Source organism: Nyctibius grandis, assembly GCF_013368605.1.
Source record: "Nyctibius grandis isolate bNycGra1 chromosome W unlocalized genomic scaffold, bNycGra1.pri SUPER_W_unloc_1, whole genome shotgun sequence".
NCBI lineage: Eukaryota > Metazoa > Chordata > Aves > Nyctibiiformes > Nyctibiidae > Nyctibius > Nyctibius grandis.
The window spans coordinates 8,947,480-8,970,176 of NW_027167472.1; the positions used below are offsets into that span (position 1 = coordinate 8,947,480).

Consider the following 22,697-nt stretch of genomic DNA (forward strand, 5'->3'; position numbering starts at 1 on the left):
TTGTGTTATAACTTATACTCCTGTTCTTAGGCCATTTCTCCTGATCATCTAAAACATACAAAGGCCACCATTGATTACAATATTCTACAAGCTGCCTCTGGGTGAGAGAATCTCACCCCCACCTTTTTCCAGTGTTTCGATATACATGCTAGAGGGGATTTTTCAGAATCCCCATTCTGCCGAGGGTTTTTACCCATTGTAAAATAATACCAGAACACAAAAGCAGTGACTTAAAGCACACAAAGACACAAAAGCAAGGAACACAGACACAAAAACAATGACTTAACATAAAATAGCAAGACTCTGGGGACTCGAACCCTTTATACCATTTTCAGTGGGACTGTAACCCACCCCTTGAGTAGACTGTCTGTTTCCCATTTTACAAAGTTTTAAAATTAACACAAATACCCAAACAAAGTTTCACAATTACCACAACTACAAATAAATCTGTCAGGGTTCAGAGCCAGACTGGCTATTAAACCGGTGGCAGACAGCAGACAGCAAACGCCGTTCGCCCCCCCGTTCCCTTCCCCCGAAGGGGAAGGAACAGAGAAAAGAGAGAGACTCACAAGCTGGAAAGTTAAAACAGTTTCACTAAGCAACAATGAATATATGAATATATACAAAATCAATACCCAACCAACATCCGGACTCTGGGCGTCCCCGTAGTAGCGTACGGATTACCACAATTGTGCACATGAAGTTCCAATACCAATAGCTTAACAATGCGTACTTAATTCAGATACGACTTATTTGTAAGCAACCAATATTTATCACCAAGTTCAAATTCCAGTACCAATATTTAGAACCAATGTCGTTAATCTTCCAGATAGCTCTCACGGAAACTCACCCGACCAGGGAATTGGAGGGCCTCCCTGAAAATACTCCGGTGCGCACTGGAGTCCTCACGATTCCTTTGGTCCGCCAAGACTCGGGAGAGCTTGTCCTATCTGGGTCGCCAAATTCTGTTACCGGAAAATAGTAACCAAGAAAACTCTCTAAACCAAATGGTAGTTTAGAAAGCCAATATTGGTTTATTGCAGCGCTGGGTGCATGGGGGATCTCTCCTCCTAGCATGCACACCTAGGGACAAAAGCACACTCATTATATACATTACAGAAAAATGAATATTCATACAATTCCGAGTAAAGCCCACCTATTCCAAGAAACTTTATGCATATGCTAATATATTATGTCCTTTCTGTTGACACATGCAGGTGGCTCCAAGGAAAAGATACTGTTCTGGGTTCTTACAGGATTTATCTCTTCTCCTGGCGCCAGAGCTATGAATCAAGTCATTTAAGACACTACAGAGATGTTGTTCACAGTCTTGTTTATCTTTGGCCCTTCTTTGTAATTAGTGAGGAATTTAACAGAGACCTTGTATCCTCTAAGACTAAGCGCAAGCAAGAATCAATGACAACTATAACTTTAAGCGTTATCAGTCCTAGAAGCAGACACTGTCTGCAAAACATGCAGTTAGCTTCAGAACGTACAGTTATTTTAGCTAAAAGGAAAATTGCTGAAAGGAAAGTTGATTCTGTCTAAAGGTTACACAGAGTAGGCCTTTTAGGGCCTACTTTGAGGCTCACTTTTACTAAACCTTCTAGTATCACTCCTAGCATGTACACCGAGAGACAAGAGCACACTCATTATATACATCAAAAAAAATGAATATTCATATAGTTTCAGAGAGTTGTCTGCCTACTTCCAGGGAATCTAATGCATATGTTAATACATTGCGAAACTGCCTCTGTGCAAGAGTAACTCAGTCAGCAGAACCACGATGCACTATTTATTGAGAATTATCTCCAATGGGCCTGTATTGGTCTTTGGCATGCAGACTTGCTTATCTAATCTAAATCTAACCTCTTTCAGTTTAAAACCGTTACCCCTAGTCCTATCACTCCACGCCCTTGTAAAAAGTCCCTCTCCCGCTTTCCTGTAGGCCCCCTTCAGGTACTGGAAGGCTGCTATAAGGTCTCCCCAGAGCCTTCTCTTCTCCAGGCTGAACAACCCCAGCTCTCTCAGCCTCTCTTCATAGGAGAGGTGCTCCAGCCCTCTGATCACCTTCGTGGCCCTCCTCTGGACTCGTTCCAACAGCTCCATGTCCTTCTTATGTTGGGGGCCCCAGAGTTGGACACAGTACTCCAGGTGGGGTCTCAGGAGAGCAGAGTAGAGGGGCAGAATCACCTCCCTCGACCTGCTGGCCGTGCTGCTTTTGATGCAGCCCAGGATACGGTTGGCGTTCTGGGCTGCAAGTGCACACTGCCGGCTCACGTTGAGCTGCTCATCAACCATCACCCCCAAGTCCTTCTCCTCAGGGCTGCTCTCAGTCCATTCTCCGCCCAGCCTGTACTTCTGCTTGGGATTGCCCCAACCCACATGCAGGACCTTGACTTGGCCTTGTTGAACTTCATGTGGTTTGCACAGGCCCAGCTCTCAAGCCTGTCAAGGTCCCTCTGGATGGCATCCCTTCCCTCCAGTGTGTCGACCACACCGCACAGCTTGGCGTCGTCGGCAAACTTGCTGAGGGTGCACTCAATCCCACTGTCCATGTCGCCGACAAAGGTGTTCAACAGGACCGGTCCCAATACCGACCCCTGAGGAACGCCACTCGTCACTGGCCTCCACTTGGACATCAAGCCGTTGACCGTAACTCTTTGAGTGCGACCGTCCAGCCAATTCTTTATCCACCAAGTGGTCCATCTGTCAAGTCCATGTCTCTCCAATTTAGAGACAAGGATGTCATGCAGGACAGTGTCAAATGCTTTGCACAAGTCCAGGTAGATGACATCAGTTGCTCTTCCCCTATCCACCAGCGCTGTAACCCCGTCGTAGAATGCCACCAACTTTGTCAGGCACAATTTGCCCTTAGTGAAGCCATGCTGGCTGTCCCCAATCGCCTCCTTGATTTCCATGTGCCTCAGTATAGTTTCCAGGAGGATCTGCTCCACGATCTTGCCAGGCACAGAGGTGAGACTGACTGGCCTGTAGTTCCCCGGGTCTTCCTTTTTCCCCTTCTTGAAGATGGGGGTTATGTTTCCCCTTTTCCAGTCAGTGGGAACTTCGACTGCCACAACTTCTCAAAAATGATGGATAGCGGCTTAGCAACTTCATCCGCCAGTTCCCTCAGGACCCATGGATGCACCTCATCAAGTCCCATGGACTTGTGCACCTTCAGGTTCCTTAGGTGCTTTAGAAACCTGCACTTTCTGAAGCTAACTGCATGTTTTGCAGACAGTGTCTGCTTCTAGGACTGATAACGCTTAAAGTTATAGTTGTCATTGATTCTTGCTTGCGCTTAGTCTTAGAGGATACAAGGTCTCTGTTAAATTCCTCACTAATTACAAAGAAGGGCCAAAGATAAACAAGACTGTGAACAACATCTCTGTAGTGTCTTAAATGACTTGATTCATAGCTCTGGCGCCAGGAGAAGAGATAAATCCTGTAAGAACCAGAACAGTATCTTTTCCTTGGAGCCACCTGCATGTGTCAACAGAAAGGCCTCAACCGCGCTTGCGCAGAAGTGGGGTTATACAGCAGACAGCATATCTATGGGGGGATTACGACCACCAGAGACCCCTTCCCCCAATTTAGTATGCATGCGCAAAGACAATTACATAATGTATTAGCATATGCATAAGGTTTCTTGGAATAGGCAGGTTTTTCTCAAGAATTATATGAATATTCATTTTTCTATAATGTATATAATGAGTGTGCTTTTGTCTCTCGGTGGACCTGTTAGGTGGAGCAATCCCCCATGTCCCTCGGCCGAATAAAGTAATGCCTGCTCGTTAATGCTAAAACTCAGTGTTAAGGAGTTTTATTCCGGATTTCGGTGACACACTGGGGAGGAATTTATCACTATGGTACCAGACGGTTTAGTAAAAGTAAGCCTCAAAGTAGGCCCTAAAAGGCCTACTCTGTGTAACCTTTAGACAGAATCAAGTTTCCTTTCAGCTAAAATAACTGTACATTCTGCACTCTTTGAGTGCGACCATCCAACCAATTCTTTATCCACCGAGTGGTCCATCCGTCAAGTCCATGTCTCTCCAATTTAGAGACAAAGATGTCATTATCAGCGTTTGGTGGTATTAATTTCAGTGCACAGCATTCTATTCTGGATACACATATTTAGATCTCACTTTGCAATTATGCTTATGTTTTCCATTGAAGTCAGGAATTCTAGGATTTTTGAAAAGACAGACAAGTGTTTCCATTTTAAGGGTTTTTTTAAGTCTCTGGTAATGAAACTGACAGGACTTTCTCAGCTTCCAAGAATCTTAGAGTGGGTCTTATAGAAGCAGAAACCACCGTCATCTGTTTGTAAGTTTCAGTACATCAATGTTTGGGAGTAATGTGGTTGTTCTTCTAGCATATAGCTGCTAGTCTCTGAATTAGACAAACTTCCTAACAGCAGCTCTCTCCTGAGTAATGGAAAAGCCTAGAGGACAAAGTCCATTGAAACTGTAGTCATTTGTCAGAAGGTTGACTGTAGCACTAATAACAGCAACCTGCAAGTTACCTAGATAGTGCTTTCTTTGAATCAAAATTGCCTTGATGCCTCTTAAATGTTGAGTTTTAGGCTGCAGTAATTATGGAATTTCTGGAAATCATTAAGTTGTGATAGGAAGCTTGGTGTTAATATATTTTCAGAATTCACTGAATGTCATTTCTGTAAAAAAAAAAACAAAAAAACCCCTCCCAAAACCAACCAACCAGAGAAAAACAAACCAAAACAAACCCCTGCCTCTTTCCTTCTCCTTTCCTTGATTTTCTTGCAGAATTTTCTAATGCAAAAGATCATTCCTGAACCATGGAGATGCTGCAGTGTGATGGCTGTGATTTCCGAGCTCCATCCTATGAAGACCTAAAAGCTCACATTCAGGATGTTCATACTGCTTTTCTGCAGCCAACAGATGTCTCTGAAGAAAACCCTAGCCAGCCAAGGTCTGTCTCCATGAATGCTAGCAACCAGACTGAGACTGAATTTTCTTCTGTAAAGGATGAATTTACAATTGCAGATGAAATAGCAGGTAAACCTCAACCCTAAGTCCCTATCTCACATGTGACTTATTTCAGTACATTTTTAACTGTTATGTTTCAGTGTGATTTTTAAAAACTGTTATCTTTATCACTATGGTAGTAAAGTGAATGATGTTTAGTTACAGCCATTTTTTTTTTTCTGTAAATGCAAACACACGTGGATTTGTTGTCTTGCTATTTTTCACATGTTTCTTCATATTGCTTCTTTTCCTTGCTTTACACCACCATGAGCTCTAGAAGAGTTTTGAACTTTATTAGTGTACCTTTTTATTTCAAGAAACTTATTTTGGAAATTGTCTATCCCAAATTATGTACCATCTGTTAGTTTTCTGACAATTCTCATATGCACAGGTCTAATCATAAATAAGTGGGGGAATACTAGTGTGATTAACGTGTTCAGGATATGTGTGTATTCATATGCATACAGGGTAAATGGGAGGGAAACTGTCTAATTTTACTTATTTACATATTTACTTTTTAATTCTTATTTTAGGGCAAAATACAACAACTCAGATGGGGACTGGAAGTTATTATAGCCAGAGCCAAAGTTTTTATGGTCAACATATGGCTCCAAATCCTAAACCAACCAACAAGTTTTTCCAGTGCAAATTCTGTGTGCGTTACTTCCGATCTAAAAACCTCCTCATAGAGCACACTTGCAAGGTTCATGGCGCACAAGTTGGGGGGAGCTCAGTAGGGTCACACACTGCTGGATCCTTAAATTACAACATCATGATGCACGAGGGGTTTGGCAAAGTTTTCTCTTGCCAGTTCTGCACCTACAAATCACCAAGGCGCGCAAGGATTATTAAGCACCAAAAAATGTATCACAAAAACAATCTGAAGGAGAGTTTAACTCCTACTGCTACCTCTGCTGTACCTGAATTGACATCTGCCTCTGCACCAGTGCAGGAACCCTGTAAGGAATTGCCTGAAGAGGTAGTAGAACGGAGCATTTTGGAGTCCATGGTCAAGCCTCTAACAAAGTCCAGAGGCAACTTTTGCTGTGAATGGTGCAGTTACCAGACACCTCGAAGGGAGCGCTGGTGTGACCATATGATGAAGAAGCACCGCAGCATGGTAAAAATACTGTCAAGTTTGAGGCAGGAACAAGACAGAACCAGTGCACCTGATGTGCAGAGTAAGAGTGCCCAGAATGCCTCCCCAAAGTCTAATTATATCTCTATGAATATGACAGGATGTGATATGTTGAATGCTGATGTCTCAAACTTCAGAAGCTCTACGGGCAATTCCCTTATCAAGCCCAACTCTTCTATATCCTCTAAGTTTTCTTCTGTGTCTTATCCTCAAATGAAGTCTAAATTACCTCACAACTCGGGCATAGTTAATTTGTCTGACAGAACCTCCTATGGAGTTGCTGACATGACAAATTCTTCTCCTGACTTGGAAACAAACAGTATGCTAAATGACTCCAGCTCAGACGAAGAGCTAAATGAAATGGATAGAGAGAATGGCTTGAACTCTGTGGACCACCAGACTTCAGGAATATCTGCAGAGCAACTGATGGGATCTGATGGCAACAAGCTGTTGGAAACGAAAGGGATTCCTTTTAGAAGATACATGAACAGGTTCCAATGTCCTTTTTGCCCTTTCCTCACAATGCACCGCCGAAGCATCTCCCGTCACATTGAGAATATCCACCTGTCTGGGAAGACAACTGTATACAAATGTGATGAATGCCCTTTCACCTGTAAGAGTTCATTAAAGCTTGGAACTCATAGGCAATGTCATGCAGGTACATCAGACTGGGACACTGTGAATTCTCAGAGTGAAAACATTGTTTCCTCTTTGAATGACAACATGGTTTCTTATGAAAGTGGAAATATAAATGGAAGGAAGTCAGCTGGGATGACAGAAACAGTGCAGCAGCAACAGCAGCAGTTGCCTCAACCCCATTCACAACATCCTTATAAGTGCACAATGTGTAACTATTCTACCACTACTTTGAAAGGCCTTAGAGTTCATCAGCAGCACAAGCACTCGTTTTGTGACAACTTACCAAAATATGATGGACTGCCATCCAACATGTCACAAGAGAGCAAGGCAGATGCTCTCACCTCCATCAGCACAGTGAAGAAAAGCCAGACCTCAATTCTTGGTCTCTCGTCTAAAAATAACTTTGTTGCTAAGGTCGCTCGGAAGGTGTCAAATGACTGCCCTTTGGATCTCTCACCAGTGAAGAAAAGAACTAGAATTGATGAAATAGCAAGCAACCTGCAGAGCAAAATAAACCAAAACAAACAGCGAGAAGATACTGTGATTAATGTAGAGGATGATGAGGAAGAGGAGGAAGACAACGAGGTGGAGATAGAAGTGGAATTAGACAAAGAAGAACAAACAGAACCAATGGTGGAGGTTTCTAGTTCTTATGCACCCCAGCAAATGTGGGGGAGAGAGAGTAATGATTCCCAGAAGGATGCAAACTTGAGAAACATGCATCATGATTATAATTCCACCAATGGAGCAGAGATCGAGCTCACTTTATCTGAAGATGAGGAAGATTATTTTTCCTCCATTAACATGAAAGACCAACAGAGCCCTAATGCCTCTGTTCTAAGAAGCCAGCCAAATTTGTATGGCCCTGATAAGAACAACGAAAATGTGGAGATTAATGACTCTGGCAGGCTTTACTATTGTAAACACTGTGATTTTAGCAACAAATCTGCCAGGAGTGTTAGTACCCACTACCAACGGATGCACCCCTACATAAAATTCAGCTTTAGGTATATCTTGGATCCCAATGATCACAGTGCAGTATACAGATGCCTTGAGTGTTATATTGACTATACAAACTTTGAAGACCTCCAGCAACACTATGGAGAGCATCACCCTGAAGCTATGAATGTATTGAACTTCGATCACTCTGATCTGATCTACCGCTGTCGCTTCTGTTCTTACACTAGCCCAAATGTTAGAAGCCTGATGCCGCATTACCAAAGAATGCATCCAACAGTGAAAATTAACAATGCAATGATATTTTCAAGCTATGTTGTTGAGCAGCAAGAGGGGCTAAACACAGAGTCTCAGACACTGAGAGAGATCTTGAATTCTGCTCCAAAAACTATGGCAACCTCCACCCCTGTGGCTCATGGGACTACTGTGCCAGCAAGTTTTAACAAAAGTGCCACAAAGAGTTTTAGTACTGAATGTGAAAATCAGAAGGCACTTTCGGTCAATTCTGTGGTTGTTTATGACTGTGATGTGTGCTCATTTGCAAGCCCTAACATGCATTCAGTTCTGGTGCATTACCAGAAAAAACACCCTGAAGAAAAAGCATCATATTTCAGAATTCAGAAGGCTATGCATATAGCTTATGTTGACAGGGGTTCTGCCCTGGCTCAAATGTCTTTTGAGATGGGGATGTCTGCCTCCTCAAAACTGTCCAACTTGGCTTCTCAACCTCCACCTCCCCCACCACTGTCCCCAGACCTTGCTCCTGAACTCTACTATTGCAAACACTGTTCATACAGCAACCGTTCAGTTGTGGGAGTGCTTGTCCACTACCAGAAAAGGCATCCGGAAATAAAGGTCACTGCCAAGTACATCAGGCAGGCACACCCTACTGTGGCAATGATGAAGGCTGGCGAGCTGCCACCTGGGATTCAGAAACTGCCAGTGTCAGTGCAGCAGTTGAGCCAGGGCAGTTCTGAGAGCTCTGTGAAACCCCTTGAGAATGAAATGTTCTTCTGCCAGCACTGTGATTATGGAAACCGGACTGTGAAAGGTGTGCTCATTCATTATCAAAAGAAGCATCGTGATTTCAAAGCCAACGCAGATGTGATTAGGCAGCATACAGCCACCATTAGAAGCCTTTGTGATTGTAACCAGAAGAAATCATCTGGTAGCATGCCTGCTCACACCTCCAGCACTGAACAGGACAAGACAAAGCTGAGAGCCCTCAAATGCAGGCAGTGTAGCTACACATCACCTTACTTCTATGCATTGAGGAAGCATATTAAGAAAGACCACCCGAATCTGAAGGCCACGGTCACATCCATTCTGAGATGGGCATTTTTTGATGGCTTGATAGAAGCTGGTTATCACTGTGAATGGTGCATTTATTCACATATGGAACCAAGTGGTTTGCTTGTGCATTACCAAAGGAGACATCCTGAACATTATGTTGACTATACATATATGGCAACTAAACTATGGGCAGGTCCGGATCCTTCCCCTCCTACCCTAGTGATGCCAACAGAGGCAAAGACCTATAAATGCAGAGACTGCATTTTTGAAGCATCTTCCATTTGGAATATTACTAATCACTACCAGGCTTTTCACCCTTGGGCTATGAATGGGGATGAATCTGTATTGTTAGATATCATTAAGGAGAAAGATGCTGCTGAGAAAATTGGCACACAGCTTGATGAAGTTAGGGCCAGGATTAATTCTGAAAACCAGGTAACATCACAGATGGACCAGGATGTGGAGGACCCCAGCCTTTCCCAGGAAAAAACTGTTCAGCTGGCTTCTGCAAACCCTGCCATCTCCCCTACTCCTTATCAGTGTACAGTTTGCCAGTCTGAGTACAATAACTTGCATGGCCTTCTGACACATTATGGCAAAAAGCATCCTGGCATGAAAGTGAAAGCTGCTGACTTTGCACAAGACATAGACATTAACTCAGGGGCTGTGTACAAGTGCAGACATTGCCCATACATTAACACACGCATTCATGGTGTCCTCACACATTACCAGAAACGGCACCCATCAGTAAAGGTCACTGCTGAAGACTTTGTGCATGATGTGGAACAGCCGAATGACATTGCCCAGAAAGACATAGAAGAGACCAGTAGGATTTTCAAGCAAGGCTATGGTGCATACCAGTGCAAACTATGCCCTTACACCCATGGCACACTGGAGAAGCTCAAAATTCACTATGAGAAATACCATAATCAGCCTGAATTTGATGTTTTTGCTCAGTCACCTCCAAAGGTGTCCACTTCAGTGGAGCCAGACATGGTAACTGAAATCAAGGCCTCCCCAGAAATTGCTGCTGATGGTGTTGGAGAAGTCCCTATCTCAGGACCTCATTTCTCCAGTTCTCACTTAGTGTCTCACACAGTGTTCCGGTGTCAGCTCTGCAAATACTTCTGTTCTACCCGGAAGGGGATAGCCAGGCACTACCGCATCAAACATCATAATGTTCGGGCACAACCAGAAGGCAAGAACAACCTCTTCAAGTGTGCTTTGTGTTCCTACACCAACCCTATCCGCAAAGGGCTTGCAGCACACTACCAGAAAAGGCATGACATTGATGCTTACTACACTCACTGTTTAGCAGCCTCCAGGACAGTAAGCGACAAAGCCAGTAAAGTAATCATTCCATCTCCTCCCAAAGATGACACTCCTCAATTAAGTGAGGAGCTGAGGAGGGCTGTGGAAAAGAAGAAATGCTCGCTTTGTTCCTTTCAATCTTTTAGCAAAAAAGGTATTGTGTCCCACTACATGAAGCGTCACCCTGGTGTTTTCCCTAAGAAGCAGCATGCTAGCAAGCTGGGGGATTACTTCACTGCTATGTATGCTGATGAACATGAAAAGTCAACTCCAGCTGAGGAAAGGAATGACTTTGAAAAACCTGAGGTGGAGAGCAAGGCTCAGGAAACTGAGTGGCTTCCCTTCAGATGCATAAAATGTTTCAAGCTATCCTTCAGCACAGCAGAGCTGCTGTGCATGCATTACACTGACCACCACAGCAAGGATATGAAAAGAGACTTTATCATAGTGGGAAGTGGCACCCGCTCTCATAATGCTGTCTACCAGTGCAAGCACTGCGATACTAAATTGCATAGCACAGCAGAGCTGACCTCACACTTGAATAGTCACAATGAGGAATTCCAGAAGCGTGCCAAACGTCAGGAGAGGAGGAAACAGCTTTTGAGCAAGCAGAAATATGCAGATGGTGCTTTTACAGATTTCAAACAAGAGAGGGTAAGGGTCTGTGTGTGTCTGGTCTCTTCCTCTGTTTCCTCTCCCCAGGGAGAAAAACAAACCAAAAGTTGTTCTTCTATACCCCAAGAGGCTCCTTATTACTAATACCCACTTGCATGTTCTCTTTGACAGCCAAATGAACCCAGGTTAATGAGTGACTCAGCGTGTCAATGGGCTCTATAAGTCAGTTACATATTCTGCTTTGATTTCCTTCGTTCTTCACCTGTTCCTAGGCTCCATGGGAAGCTCTGCTCCTTCCAATTGTTTCCTTCAGGATTTTTCCTATCTTCCTTCCTTCCTTCCACCCTTATGGATGGCTATCTGTATCTGACAGTTATTTATTCTTCTATTGCAAGGCTGCTGTTTGCTTTCTCATAGATTCTTTAGCAAATGTCCCATTCTACTGCTCATCAATATACCTTGAAATAACACACCAATTTCCTTCTCAAGCTTATCTATTTCAGTACATTTTCTGATAAAGACCCTGATGTTTATGTGGATTTATCAAATAACTTCAAGCTTTGGGCAAGTGCTCCTGTGAACAGAAGACCAAATTCTGCTACTCTTTTCTGTACCCTTCTCCCCATCTGGAGTAACTCTACTTGCTGTAGAAAAGCATACAATTGGGTGGGTGGGGACCCGTGAAAGAGCATGGTTAGGTCCTGTAAGTTAAAACTGAATGGTCTTATAGGGGACTACTATTATGCAGAAACTCAAGGTTTTTCCTGTGCACATGTCCTATCCATCTATTTTGAGTGCTTTACTAGAAGGCAGCGTAAATTGAGGTTGAAGTTTTGCACAATAGCATACTGTAGTGGGTTGATCTTGGCTGGATGCTGGGTGCCCACCAAGCTGCTCTATCACTCCCCCTCCTCAGCAGGATGGAAGGGGGAGGAAGAAAATAAGATGGAAAAGAACTCATGGGGCAAGATAAAGGCAGTTTAATAAAACAAAAGCAAAGGCTGCGTGGAAGCAAAGGAAAAGAAAATATTTATTCTCTACTTCCCATCAGCAGGCGATGTCCAGCCACTTCCTGGGAAGTAGGGCTTCAGTATGTTCAGTATGCATAGCAGTTGCTCCAGAAGACAAACATCATAATAACAAATCCCCCCCCCCTTAGCTTTTATTTCTGAGCAGGCATTATATGGTATGGTATTCCATGGGATATTTCCCTTTGGTCAATTTGGGTTAGCTGTCCTGGCTATGTCCCCTCCCAAGATCTTACTCACCCCCAGCCTACTGGCCTTTGGGGGTGAGAGGGGGGGGGGAAATGTTGGAGACACAGCCTTGATGCTGTGGGAGCACTGCTCAGCAGTAGCCAAAACACTGATGTGTTATCAACACCTTTCTAGCTACCAATACAAAGCACAGCACTAGGAGGGCTGCTATGGGGAAACTTAACTCCATCCCAGCCAGACCCAATACACATGCAATTTCCCTTAAGATGCAAAAATCTGATCTGGGTATATTCCTAAAAGTGAGATATCAGAAGCATGTTTCAGTATTACATTATTATAACTGATTAATACTCATATGCTTCAATAGGCTTTTGGACACTTGGAAGATACTTCAAAACTTACGGAGAGGAAAATAGTTGGCTACAAATGTAAATTTTGTGTGGAAGTTCATCCAACGCTTCGAGCCATCTGTAATCATCTCCGTAAGCATGTCCAGTATGGGAATGTTTCTTCTGTCTCAGCTACAGTAAAGGTGAGAATTCTGTGAACTGACAGCATTTTTTTGTTTTATATTAAGGCCTAACTGAAAGCCCATAGAGGGCTCTCATGGAGTCAAATGGGTTTTGGATTGGATATTCTGAACAGTTAAGCATGACATTCTAATCTAATTCTTCAGGTTTCTGCAGCACATTTTGTTTAAGATGTTTTGACTTCCTTCTGCTCTTCATCTAGGGCACAAATCTATTTAATTCTCATTTCTTATTTGCCACAAAGGAATTGATATCACGGATGACTGAAAGATTGATTTATAAGCAGGAGCTTTTCCCTCAGCTGTTCTGGGCTACTTTTCTGCTTTCTTAGACCCTTCAAGTGTGGGGTATTTTTATTTTTCATTTTCTCTAGCCCATATGCAAAAGTGAAATTATGGTGCTGCAAACACATATTCAAATAGCCAGCTGAGCCAGGAGTCCAATTCAAGTGGTTAATTGTAAATGTGCTGCTGTTTCCTCCCTATGCAAGTGGAGACCACCTAGAATGTCTCTGAGGACAGGGTGTGCTCCACAGACAGCTTTACAGGATATCAGCGGGGGGGGGGGAGGTGGGGAGGGGGGGAAGGGGGGGTGGGTGTGGGTGTGGGTGGGTGTGTTCAGGTGCAGATTGCAGGAACTGGTTACGCAGTTTTTTCTTGCTGCAGTGAGTACTCAGCAAAATCTCATTCTGCAGTCCTCAGAATGTGACCTAGAGCTTGCCTATTTCATGACATCAACTGCGTGCTGTGTAAAGTAGCTGAGTCCTTCAGAGTCTAAACGGTTCTTCCTAAGAGCTTTCATTGTCCTTCCACTGACCTTTCTTTAGCTTAGCCAATACTACTGACAGAATGGGATGCTTCCCGTCTATCAAATGATTCCTCATCTTCCCTGCTTCTCAAGTAAAGTTTATGTGGGGTCAATACTATCTTTTGAGCAAGTAGATACTAAACAGCAGGGGAAAAAAAACTAAAATCCAAGACCCAGAAAACATGATTTAAATATACTTTTCAGTTTTAATGTTGCTGCAAAATGTGTGCTATGCTAATTAACACTTAGGAAAGGGACCAAGAGATTGGGGGGGATTTGTTTTTTAATGTATATACATATAATTAAAGACTAGGCTCTCTTTATACAGAAAGTCATTAGTGTAGTATGGTAAGGATGCCTTTAGAAAGTGAATGCAGTGGGAAATGTAGATATTAAAATTAATACATAGGAGAGACTGAGGGGCAGAAGGGAGAAAGAATTGATGGCTTTGGGGGGGGGTATGTGTTTTTTAGCAGGAAGCTGAAGATTCTTCAAGCACAACTTTGGAGGGTTTTGAGGGAGCCAAAGACCCTGGCACTGTGAAATTTACAGAATCTGAATCTGGAGCATCCTTGGAAGATGAAACCAGGCCTGGGGGCTACCACTGCAGCCAGTGTGACCGGGTTTTGATGTCTATGCAGGGTCTGCGATCTCATGAGAGGAGTCACTTGGCTCTGGCCATGTTTACCCAGGAAGACAAGTACAGCTGCCAGTATTGCTCCTTTGTCTCTGCTTTCAGGCACAAGTAAGTTATGGTTTGTTTTCAACAGCAGCACAGACTAGCATGACTCTTTTTTATGTTGGTTGACATTGAAGGAGAGCACACTCTATTTCAAGCCATGTTTTTCTCAGGATTTAGGTATTTTCTGTGCCCCAAAACTTTTTGCCATTGCTTGTGACTATAAAAACTCCCATTTTTTTTATATCTTTTTGAATTCAAGTTCTCTTTTTGTTGTGTGTAGGGGAAATGCACACCAAGCAAAAGATGCCCACCACTTATGCAGTTCTATCGAATGCATGAAATTACAAAAGCCGTAAAGAGGAAAAAGTATTTTTCACTAGCCTTCCATGTAACTACCTTATTTTTAAATATCGTAGAACGGTTTGGGTTGGAAGGGACCTTAAAGATCTAGTTCCAACCCCCCTGTCACAGGCAGGGACACCTTTCCACTAGACCAGGTTGCTCAAAGCCCCATTCAACCTGGCCTTGAACACTTCCAGGGAGGGGACACCCACAACTTCTCTGGGCAACCTGTTCCAGTGTCTCACTATCCTCACAGTAAAGAATTTCTTCCTAATATCTAATCTAAATCTCCCCTGTTGCAGTTTAAAACCATTACCCCTTGTCCTATCACTATATGCCCTTGTAAAAAGTCCTTCTCCAGCTTTCCTGTAGGCCCCCCCTTCAGGTACTGGAAGGCTGCTATAAGGTTTCCCTGGAGCCTTCTCTTCTCCAGGCTGAACAAGCCCAACTCTCTCAGCCTCTCTTCATAGGAGAGATGCTTCAGCCCACTGATCATCTTCATGGCCTTCCTCTGGACTCATTCCAACAGCTCCATGTCCTTCTTATGTTGGGGCCCCCAGAGCTGGATGCAGTACTCCAGGTGGGGTCTCATAAGAGTAGAGGCACAGAATCACCTCCCTCGACCTGCTGGCCACCAATCTTTTTTCTTATTTGTATTATGCAATTTCAGCCTATGAACATGGTCTTCACATCAGTGTGGTATACTTGGAATGGCTTGAGGAAATCACCCCTTATCTTATGTGACCCATGAAAAAAATGCATGGTCATAATAAATAATCATGTGCCTCATTACTTTTTTCTTTGCCTACAATTAGGAAGCTTTAGAATTCTTTTAATCATATTTATTCATGGCTTGCCACAAAGAAATGAGGTTTACTGGATTTTTTTTTTTTTTTAACTGGCATCCTAGACTGACAAGCACATGTACATGTTTTCTGCACCTTCTGGGGAGAGAACTGTCCCATCCCCTTCCCCTTCTCCCCAAAGAAGAGAGAGACAAGTGCTTGTTTAACATAGGCATTGATAGCACTGGCAGTGACACCCTTAAATTGGGTGAAGTTGTCACTGTTCTGTAATTAAAAGCATGTGGGAAAGAAAGCATGACATAAGAAATATTTATAAACCCTTGTGTTTGTTAGAAAATCAGCATTTCTGTCAGTATCACAGCATGGTTCTGATGTGGATGAGCAGCAGGGGATAATAGTCCAAGGGCTGGGCAGGCCTTGGCAGTCTCTTATTAACATCCTGGATGTGAGCTGCTGACAAGCAGCAAACCTCCCTGTACAGCAGGTCAGGTCAGGTCAGCATCTCCCCTGCAGAAGCGAGTCTTACACTACTATCACTCACCACTTCCCCTCGTTCTGTTGCATGGTTCAGGTACAGCCAGTTCTGATGCTTCATTGGACAGAGCTCCCAGCTCCTCATTTGCAACCAGATGCAGAACTATAGAACATATTCTACAGTTGTAGATCTGCTGGTGAAGCAGGAGCCATCCTCACAGTGCCAGATATCACAAGCTTTCAGCCTTTGCCATCTTGGTAGTCTCCATTTCCCAATCTAATAAACACAGATGCTGGCTGCCCCTCCTTCAGTATAATTGGAAGCTTGGGCTCTTGTCTCTGCAGGATCTCTGAGAAGATCCTGTTAATCTTTTTCTCATTATCTCTGATGCTGTGCAGTTGTCTGACCTCCTGCAGCTCCTTTAGCTTGGTAACACATCTCCTCAACCAGCGCATACCTCCTGTAGTCAAGGAGACAGTTTTCTTCTATCCCATCCTCAGTGAGAAGCCTCAGATATTCCCTGTAGCCCCAGACATAGAATAGTTCAGTTGGAAGAGACCTACAACAATCATCTAGTCCAACTGCCTGACCACTTCAGGGCTGACCAAAAGTTAAAGCATGATATTAAGGGCATTGTCCCTATGCCTTTTAAACACTGACAGGCATGGGGCATCAACCACCTCTCTAGGAAGCCTGTTCCAGTGTTTGACCACCTTCTCAGTAAAGAAACATTTCCTAATGTCAAGTCTGAATCTCCCCTAGAACAGCTTTGAACCATTCCCATGCATCCTTGTCTTCCTTTAGCCTGCACCCGGGGCTAAACAAGAAACAGCTTTTCTATCACCTAATGTCCCTTCCCCAAATGAGGAATGGAATTGGGAAAAGGAGGAAGACTTGTAGGTTGAAGTTAAACAGATTTAATGAAATAAAGAAATCAATATAAATGACAACACAAAAGAGACAAAACCATACTTATCTACAGAGCACCAGGAATCACAATCATTGGAAATAAGGGAGAAGAGATGCTAGGCAAGGAAAGCAGGAAGAACACCCACACCACACCACCCCCTCTTCCTACCAAGCTCTCCCTTTTATAGTGAACTTGATGTTAATGATATAGAATACACCTGTGTGCCAGCCAGGATCAGCTGCCCTGGATTTAACTGCTAAGGGCCTTGATCACCATGGCTGGCCACAAACTGAAACCAAATCCCAATGAAACCAGGACAATCCTATCACTGGATCCCAGGGAGAAGAGATCAGCACCTCCCTCTTCATTTCCCCTCCTCAGGAAGCTGTAGAGAGCAATGAGGTCACCCCTCAGCCTCCTTTTCTCCAAACTAGACAAACCCAGAGTCCTTAGCTGCTCCTCATAGGACATTCCTTCCAGTCCTTTCGCCAGCTTTGTTGCCCTCCTCTGGCCCTAAAATTGAATCCTGAGGATCACCGCTGGTGACTGGTCGCCAGCCAGATGTAGCCCCATTCACTACAACCCTTTGAGCTCTGCTGTTTAGCCAGTTCTTCACCCAGCACACCGTGTACCTGCTCATCTCACAGCTGGACAACTTGTCCAGAAGGATGCTGTGAGGGACAGTAGGAAAAGCATTACTAAAATGCAGAAAAACTCCATCCACCGCCTTCCCTTCATCTACTAGGTGGGTGACCTTATCATAGAAGGATATCAAATTAGTTAAACAGGACTTTCCCTTTGTGAACCCATGTTGACTCTGCCTGATGCATTGTCCTTTAAATGCCTTTTAATAGTACCCAATATAATATTCTCCATAATTTTTCCAGGAACTGAGGTTAGACTAACAGGTCTGTAGTTCCCTGGGTCTTCCCTCACGCCCTTCTTGTAAATTGGAATAACATTGGCTAGCTTCCAGTCAGTGGGGACCTCCCAGACTCACAAGACCTTTGGTAGATGATCAGGAGGGGTCCTGCTGTAACATCTGCTAGCTCCTTCAGTACTTTGGGATGAATCCCATCAGTCCCCATGGATTTGTGAACATTCAGCTGATACAGCTGGTCCCTTACAATTTCAGTGTCCACAAATGGAAAGTCACTGTTCCCGCACTTGTGGTCCTCTGATTCGGGACCAGGCAGCCCAAGGTCTATCAGTATTATTAAAGACTGAGGCAAAAAAGGCATTGAAGGCCTCTGCTTTTTCTTCATCCCTATTAGTCAGGTGACCATCTTCAACAAGTATCAATCCAATATTTTCCTTGGACCTTCTCTTGCTATTAATGTACTTAAAAAAGCCTTTCTTGTCTGACACAATGCTGGCCAGTTTCAACTCTAATTGCGCTTTGGCCTTTCGTGTCTTCTCCCTGCATATGAGAACTGTGACTCTGTAATCTTCCTGCGAAGCCTGACCTTGCTTCCAGAAATCATACCATTTCTTTTTCCTCTTCAGTTCAGCCAAGCTGGTCTTCTGCCCCACTTGCTTGACTTTTGACACAATGGAATTGCCTGCTCCTGTGCTTCTAAAAGGTGGTTCTTAAAAACTGACTGCTCTAATGGACCCCTAAGCCCTCAAAAGCAGATCCTCAGGGGACACTGCTAAGTAGCTCCCTAAATAGCTTAAAGTTTGCTCTCTTGAAATCCAGGGTAGCAACTCTGCTGACCTTTTTTCTCATTACACTGCAAATTTTAAACTCAACCATTTCATGATCACTGTGGCCAAGACAGCCACCTACCATCACATCACCCATGAGTCCTTCTCTATTCACAAATAACAAGTCTAGGAAGGCACATTTCCTAGCTGGCTCACTGAGTACTTGTGACAAGAAGTTATCATCTCCCATAAACTTCAGGAATTTCCCAGACTTGCTCATCACAGCAGTATGGTATTCCCAGTTGATGTCTGGGAAGTTGAAATCTCCCATAAGGACAAGGGCTACCGATCCAGAGATTTCTCCTGATTGCTATAGAATAACTCATCAGTGCTAACATCCTGGCTGGGCGATCAGTAGTAGACATCCACTACAACATCTCATCTGTTTTCCATCCCCCTAATCCTCACCCAGAGGTTCTCAACCACATCATCCCTAACTGTAAGGTCTGTACAGTCAAACCTCTCCCTTATGTATAGTGTGACATCTCCACCTCGCCTGCCCTACCTATCCTTCCTGAACAGCCTGAACAGCCTGTAGCCCTCCATCCCAGAACTCCAGTCATGGAACTCATTCCGCCAAGTCTCACTAATATCAATGACATAGGTCTGGGAGCTGACCAATGCTTCCAGTTCATCCTGTTTGTTTCTCATACTTCAGGCATTGGTGTACAAACATTTCAGATGTGCTCCTAAACTCTCAGTGCTCCCTGGAGCAGCATAAATGTTCCCATTAGCATTGCCACCCTCAGGTGATGTCATGCCAACCCTTGGCTTATCTTCAGTTCTCCTGTTGGTAGCCCCTTCCCCCATCGATTCTAGTTTAAAGCCCTCTCAACTGGTCCTGCTAGCTTATGAGCAAAGAAGCATTTCCCCCATCAGGACAGGTGGATCCCATCAGGCCCCAGCATACATCATGTGTTGTAGACTCGTCCATGCTTATAAAAACCGAAGTTCTGGTGGAGGCACCAGTACTGGATCTGCGTATTGATGTCTTGGGCATGCCTGTTTCTTCCATTGACTCGCCCCATTACTGGGAGGATTGAGGAAAACTCTACCTGTGCTCCTGAATCTTTTAGCATTCTTCCCAGGGCTCTGAAATCTCTTTTGATTGACCTTGGCCTTCTTTTTGTGATGTCGTTCGTACCCACATGAAAGAGCAGGAGTAGGTAATAGTCTGAAGGCTATACTAAGCTTGTCAGTCGTCTGGTTACATCCCTGATTCGGGCCCCAGGAAGGCAGCAAACTTCCCTGAAAAGAGGATCTAGTCTGCAAATGGGTGCCTCCATTACACTCAGGAAAGAGTCACCGATGACCATAACTCGCCGTTTCTTCTCGGCACTGGTCTTAACGCAGGTCTTGATGGGAGGGGTTAGTTGATCTGACCTTGATGAGAGTACCTGCACAGATTCCTCCTCTTCTATCTCATCATGTCCTTCATCTACCATATCCAGAGCCTCATACCTATTCTGTAAAGGTAGCTGAGAGGGTAAGGAGGGGTTTGTCTTACAGCTCCGTGCAGTAACTTGCTTGTAACATGGAAAGCTGCATCCTTCCTCAGGATTTCTTTGAGTACAAGCTTCTGATGTGCCAGGGGTAGTTGTTCCAGTCAGTGCTGAGCTTGAGATATGCGTTGTATACATCTTTGGTAATCTTTTTTAGGTTTATACTAGCTCATTTTTTATCATCTTTTTAAAATGTGGGTGTTTTTTTTAATGAAATACCGACCACAAATGTTCAGCCTCTCTTATTTAGGAGACATACTGGTACTCCAGAGAAATGGGGAAAAAAATTATCTTACCACAAACTCCCTGTTAGATTTATGATAATATTATGTTTCTATGAAGTAGCCCTGAAATTGGATATATGGTCTGGTTTTTGGTTTTGCTATCATTAGATCTTTGAATACACACTTTGGTGTTAGCGCTGGTAAACAGAGATTTTTTTCTTAGCTCAGGCTCTGTGAGTGTGAGACTAAAGATCCTGTGAGACTCTCTGTAGTATGAGGGGCTGGAGTAGACTCCATTTGATCTAGATCTTGATATTCAGTAGAAAAAAAACAGGACAATTTAGATGATCAATTAATAGGAAATAAAGCTAAAGTGTGCCTGGAACTATTAGGATGGTGGTTTGGGGTAATGATAAATAAACCAACCCTCTCCAAACTTGTCCATACCTTCTTGTTGTTTCACTGCTGCACATAAACAGGCTCAGACTACTATTATATCACAAAACATTAATGGTCCCAAAGAAGAGGCTATTTTGGAAATGTCTCCATCCTGATCTGAAGCCATGGAAATGGATGATGAATTCTCCCCCCTGCAATGTCAGGCTTTCTGTTGCTCTTATTTCCCCTGCAGAAAAATAGCATCTGGTCTTTTCCACCCCTTCTTCTGTTGCTGAGCTTCATGCAGGGTCTTCCAGTCCATTACATCTGAAACTCTGCCACCTTTTACTCCTAAAAGTCATTGACTATAGACAGCTTGCTGGTACCTTTCCCCCCAGAGTAGGCTGTCTAATCTGCTTTTGCTGCTGTAACCAAATGTTAGTTTCTTCAGTAGAGCTAGAAAAATATTTTCCTTTCCTTAGGAAGAGAAAAGGGGGCATATTTTCACAAAAACACTTCACAGAAAAATCCTGTACTAATATTTTTATTGTTCTGGGGTTTTTCTTGTTTGTTTTTGTTTTTTCCTCAAATAGCCTTTATCTTATAAGTGACTCTCTTGTTAGTCTGGATCAGGTGTAATTTAATTGATAGTAATTTTGCCCTATTGAGTTTAAGTGGCTTGCATTCTGTGTGATAAAATTGGTCACAGATCTCTTTCTTCCTCAGATTAGATTCTGCCTTGTTCTATAATCAGACCTGTTGGATATAAAGAACCATCATGAGAAGGATAGCTGAGCCTAGCCTGCTCTTATTTAACATTTATTTTTGTTACTAGGTTTTTGGCTTGCATCTGAAGGAATATCTAAAATTATTTACTATTTTGTTTCCTTTGTTTTTGTCTGTCTTTTGATCAGTCTGGATCGCCATATGCAGACTCATCATGGACACCATAAGCCATTCCGTTGCAAGCTCTGTCCATTCAAGTCTTCTTACAATAGCCGCTTGAAAACCCATATACTCAAAGCTCATGCTGGTAAGTCAATCAGTTCCTTGCTCGCGCTCTCCCTCGTCCTCTCTCGGATCTCTTTCTCTTGCTGTCAGGCACGCATACTTGCTCTTGTGTGCTCCCTCTTGCTCAATCTCACGCACAGTCTCTCCCTCTCCCTTGTGGGCAGTCACATGTGCTCTCTGCACTCTCTTGCGTGGTCACAAGCTCGTCTTGCACGGTTGTGCACTCTTCCTCTCTCACATGTGGTCACGTTCTCCCTCACTCGTGTGTCCCCCTCAATCAACCTTGTGCGTGGTTGCACTCTCTCTCCTGCTTTCCTTCTCTCCCTCACAAGCAGTCACGCTCACTCCCTCTCTATCTAGGTCGTGATCTCCCTCTCTCACGTGTGGTCTCTGCCTGTTGTGCTATCTTTCTCTCTTGCTTGCTCACTCTCACGATTCTGCTTGTGCTCCCTCTTCATGTGCGGCTGTGTTTTCATGAGCTGCTTGCTTGCTTCCTCTCACTATCAGTCATGTGCTCCCTGTTGCTCAGCTTTGTGTGTGGTCATGCTCACTCTCCCTCTCTAGGTTGTGCATGCTGTTCCTCTCTTGGGTGTGATGGCATATGCTCTTCCTCACTCGGCTCCCTCTCTCACAGACATGTGCTGTCGCTCACAGACCATTGCATACTTCCCCTTGTGCACAGTCATGTTTGCTCTCTCTCTCTGGGTCATGTTCTCCCTGTATCTCATGTGTGGATGTGTATGTTCCTTTCCTCTCTTTCCATGACACATTCTCCCTCTCTCTCTCTGTCGTACTCTCTCAGGGGACATGCTTGTTCTCCCTCTCTGTTGCTCCCGCCTGTGCTCCCTTGCGCCTGGTCACCTGCTCTACATTTCTTTCCAAGTCGGGCTAGGTTTCTCTTACCTGTGGTTTCACAGAATCACAGAATCACAGAATGTTTGGGATTGGAAGGGACCTCGAAAGATCATCTAGTCCAATCCCCCTGCCGGGGCAGGATTGCCTAGACCATATCACACAGGAACGCGTCCAGGCGGGTTTTGAATGTCTCCAGAGAAGGAGACTCCACAACCTCTCTGGGCAGCCTGTTCCAGTGTTCGGTTCCAGTGTCCAGTGAGAGTTTCTCCCTCTCACGTTCTCCCTCTAG

The 22,697-nt window shown here is 44.0% G+C and overlaps 1 protein-coding gene across 6 annotated transcripts in view; it reads left to right on the top strand.

The window, feature by feature from the left end:
• Positions 1 to 22,697, top strand: part of LOC137677122 (zinc finger protein 462-like) — a 148,574-nt gene that overhangs the window by 65,652 nt on the left and 60,225 nt on the right. For 4 of the 6 annotated variants that reach the window (XM_068424307.1, XM_068424311.1, XM_068424312.1 and 1 more), the window contains exons 2-6: positions 4,788 to 5,039; positions 5,543 to 11,001; positions 12,547 to 12,711; positions 13,990 to 14,261; positions 21,457 to 21,575. In XM_068424307.1, the coding sequence (XP_068280408.1) occupies positions 4,820 to 5,039; positions 5,543 to 11,001; positions 12,547 to 12,711; positions 13,990 to 14,261; positions 21,457 to 21,575 (6,235 nt within the window). In that variant the 5' untranslated portion in view covers positions 4,788 to 4,819. The remainder of the gene's footprint in view (positions 1 to 4,787; positions 5,040 to 5,542; positions 11,002 to 12,546; positions 12,712 to 13,989; positions 14,262 to 21,456; positions 21,576 to 22,697) is intronic. The other 2 variants (XM_068424309.1, XM_068424310.1) reach the window with 2 other exon arrangements.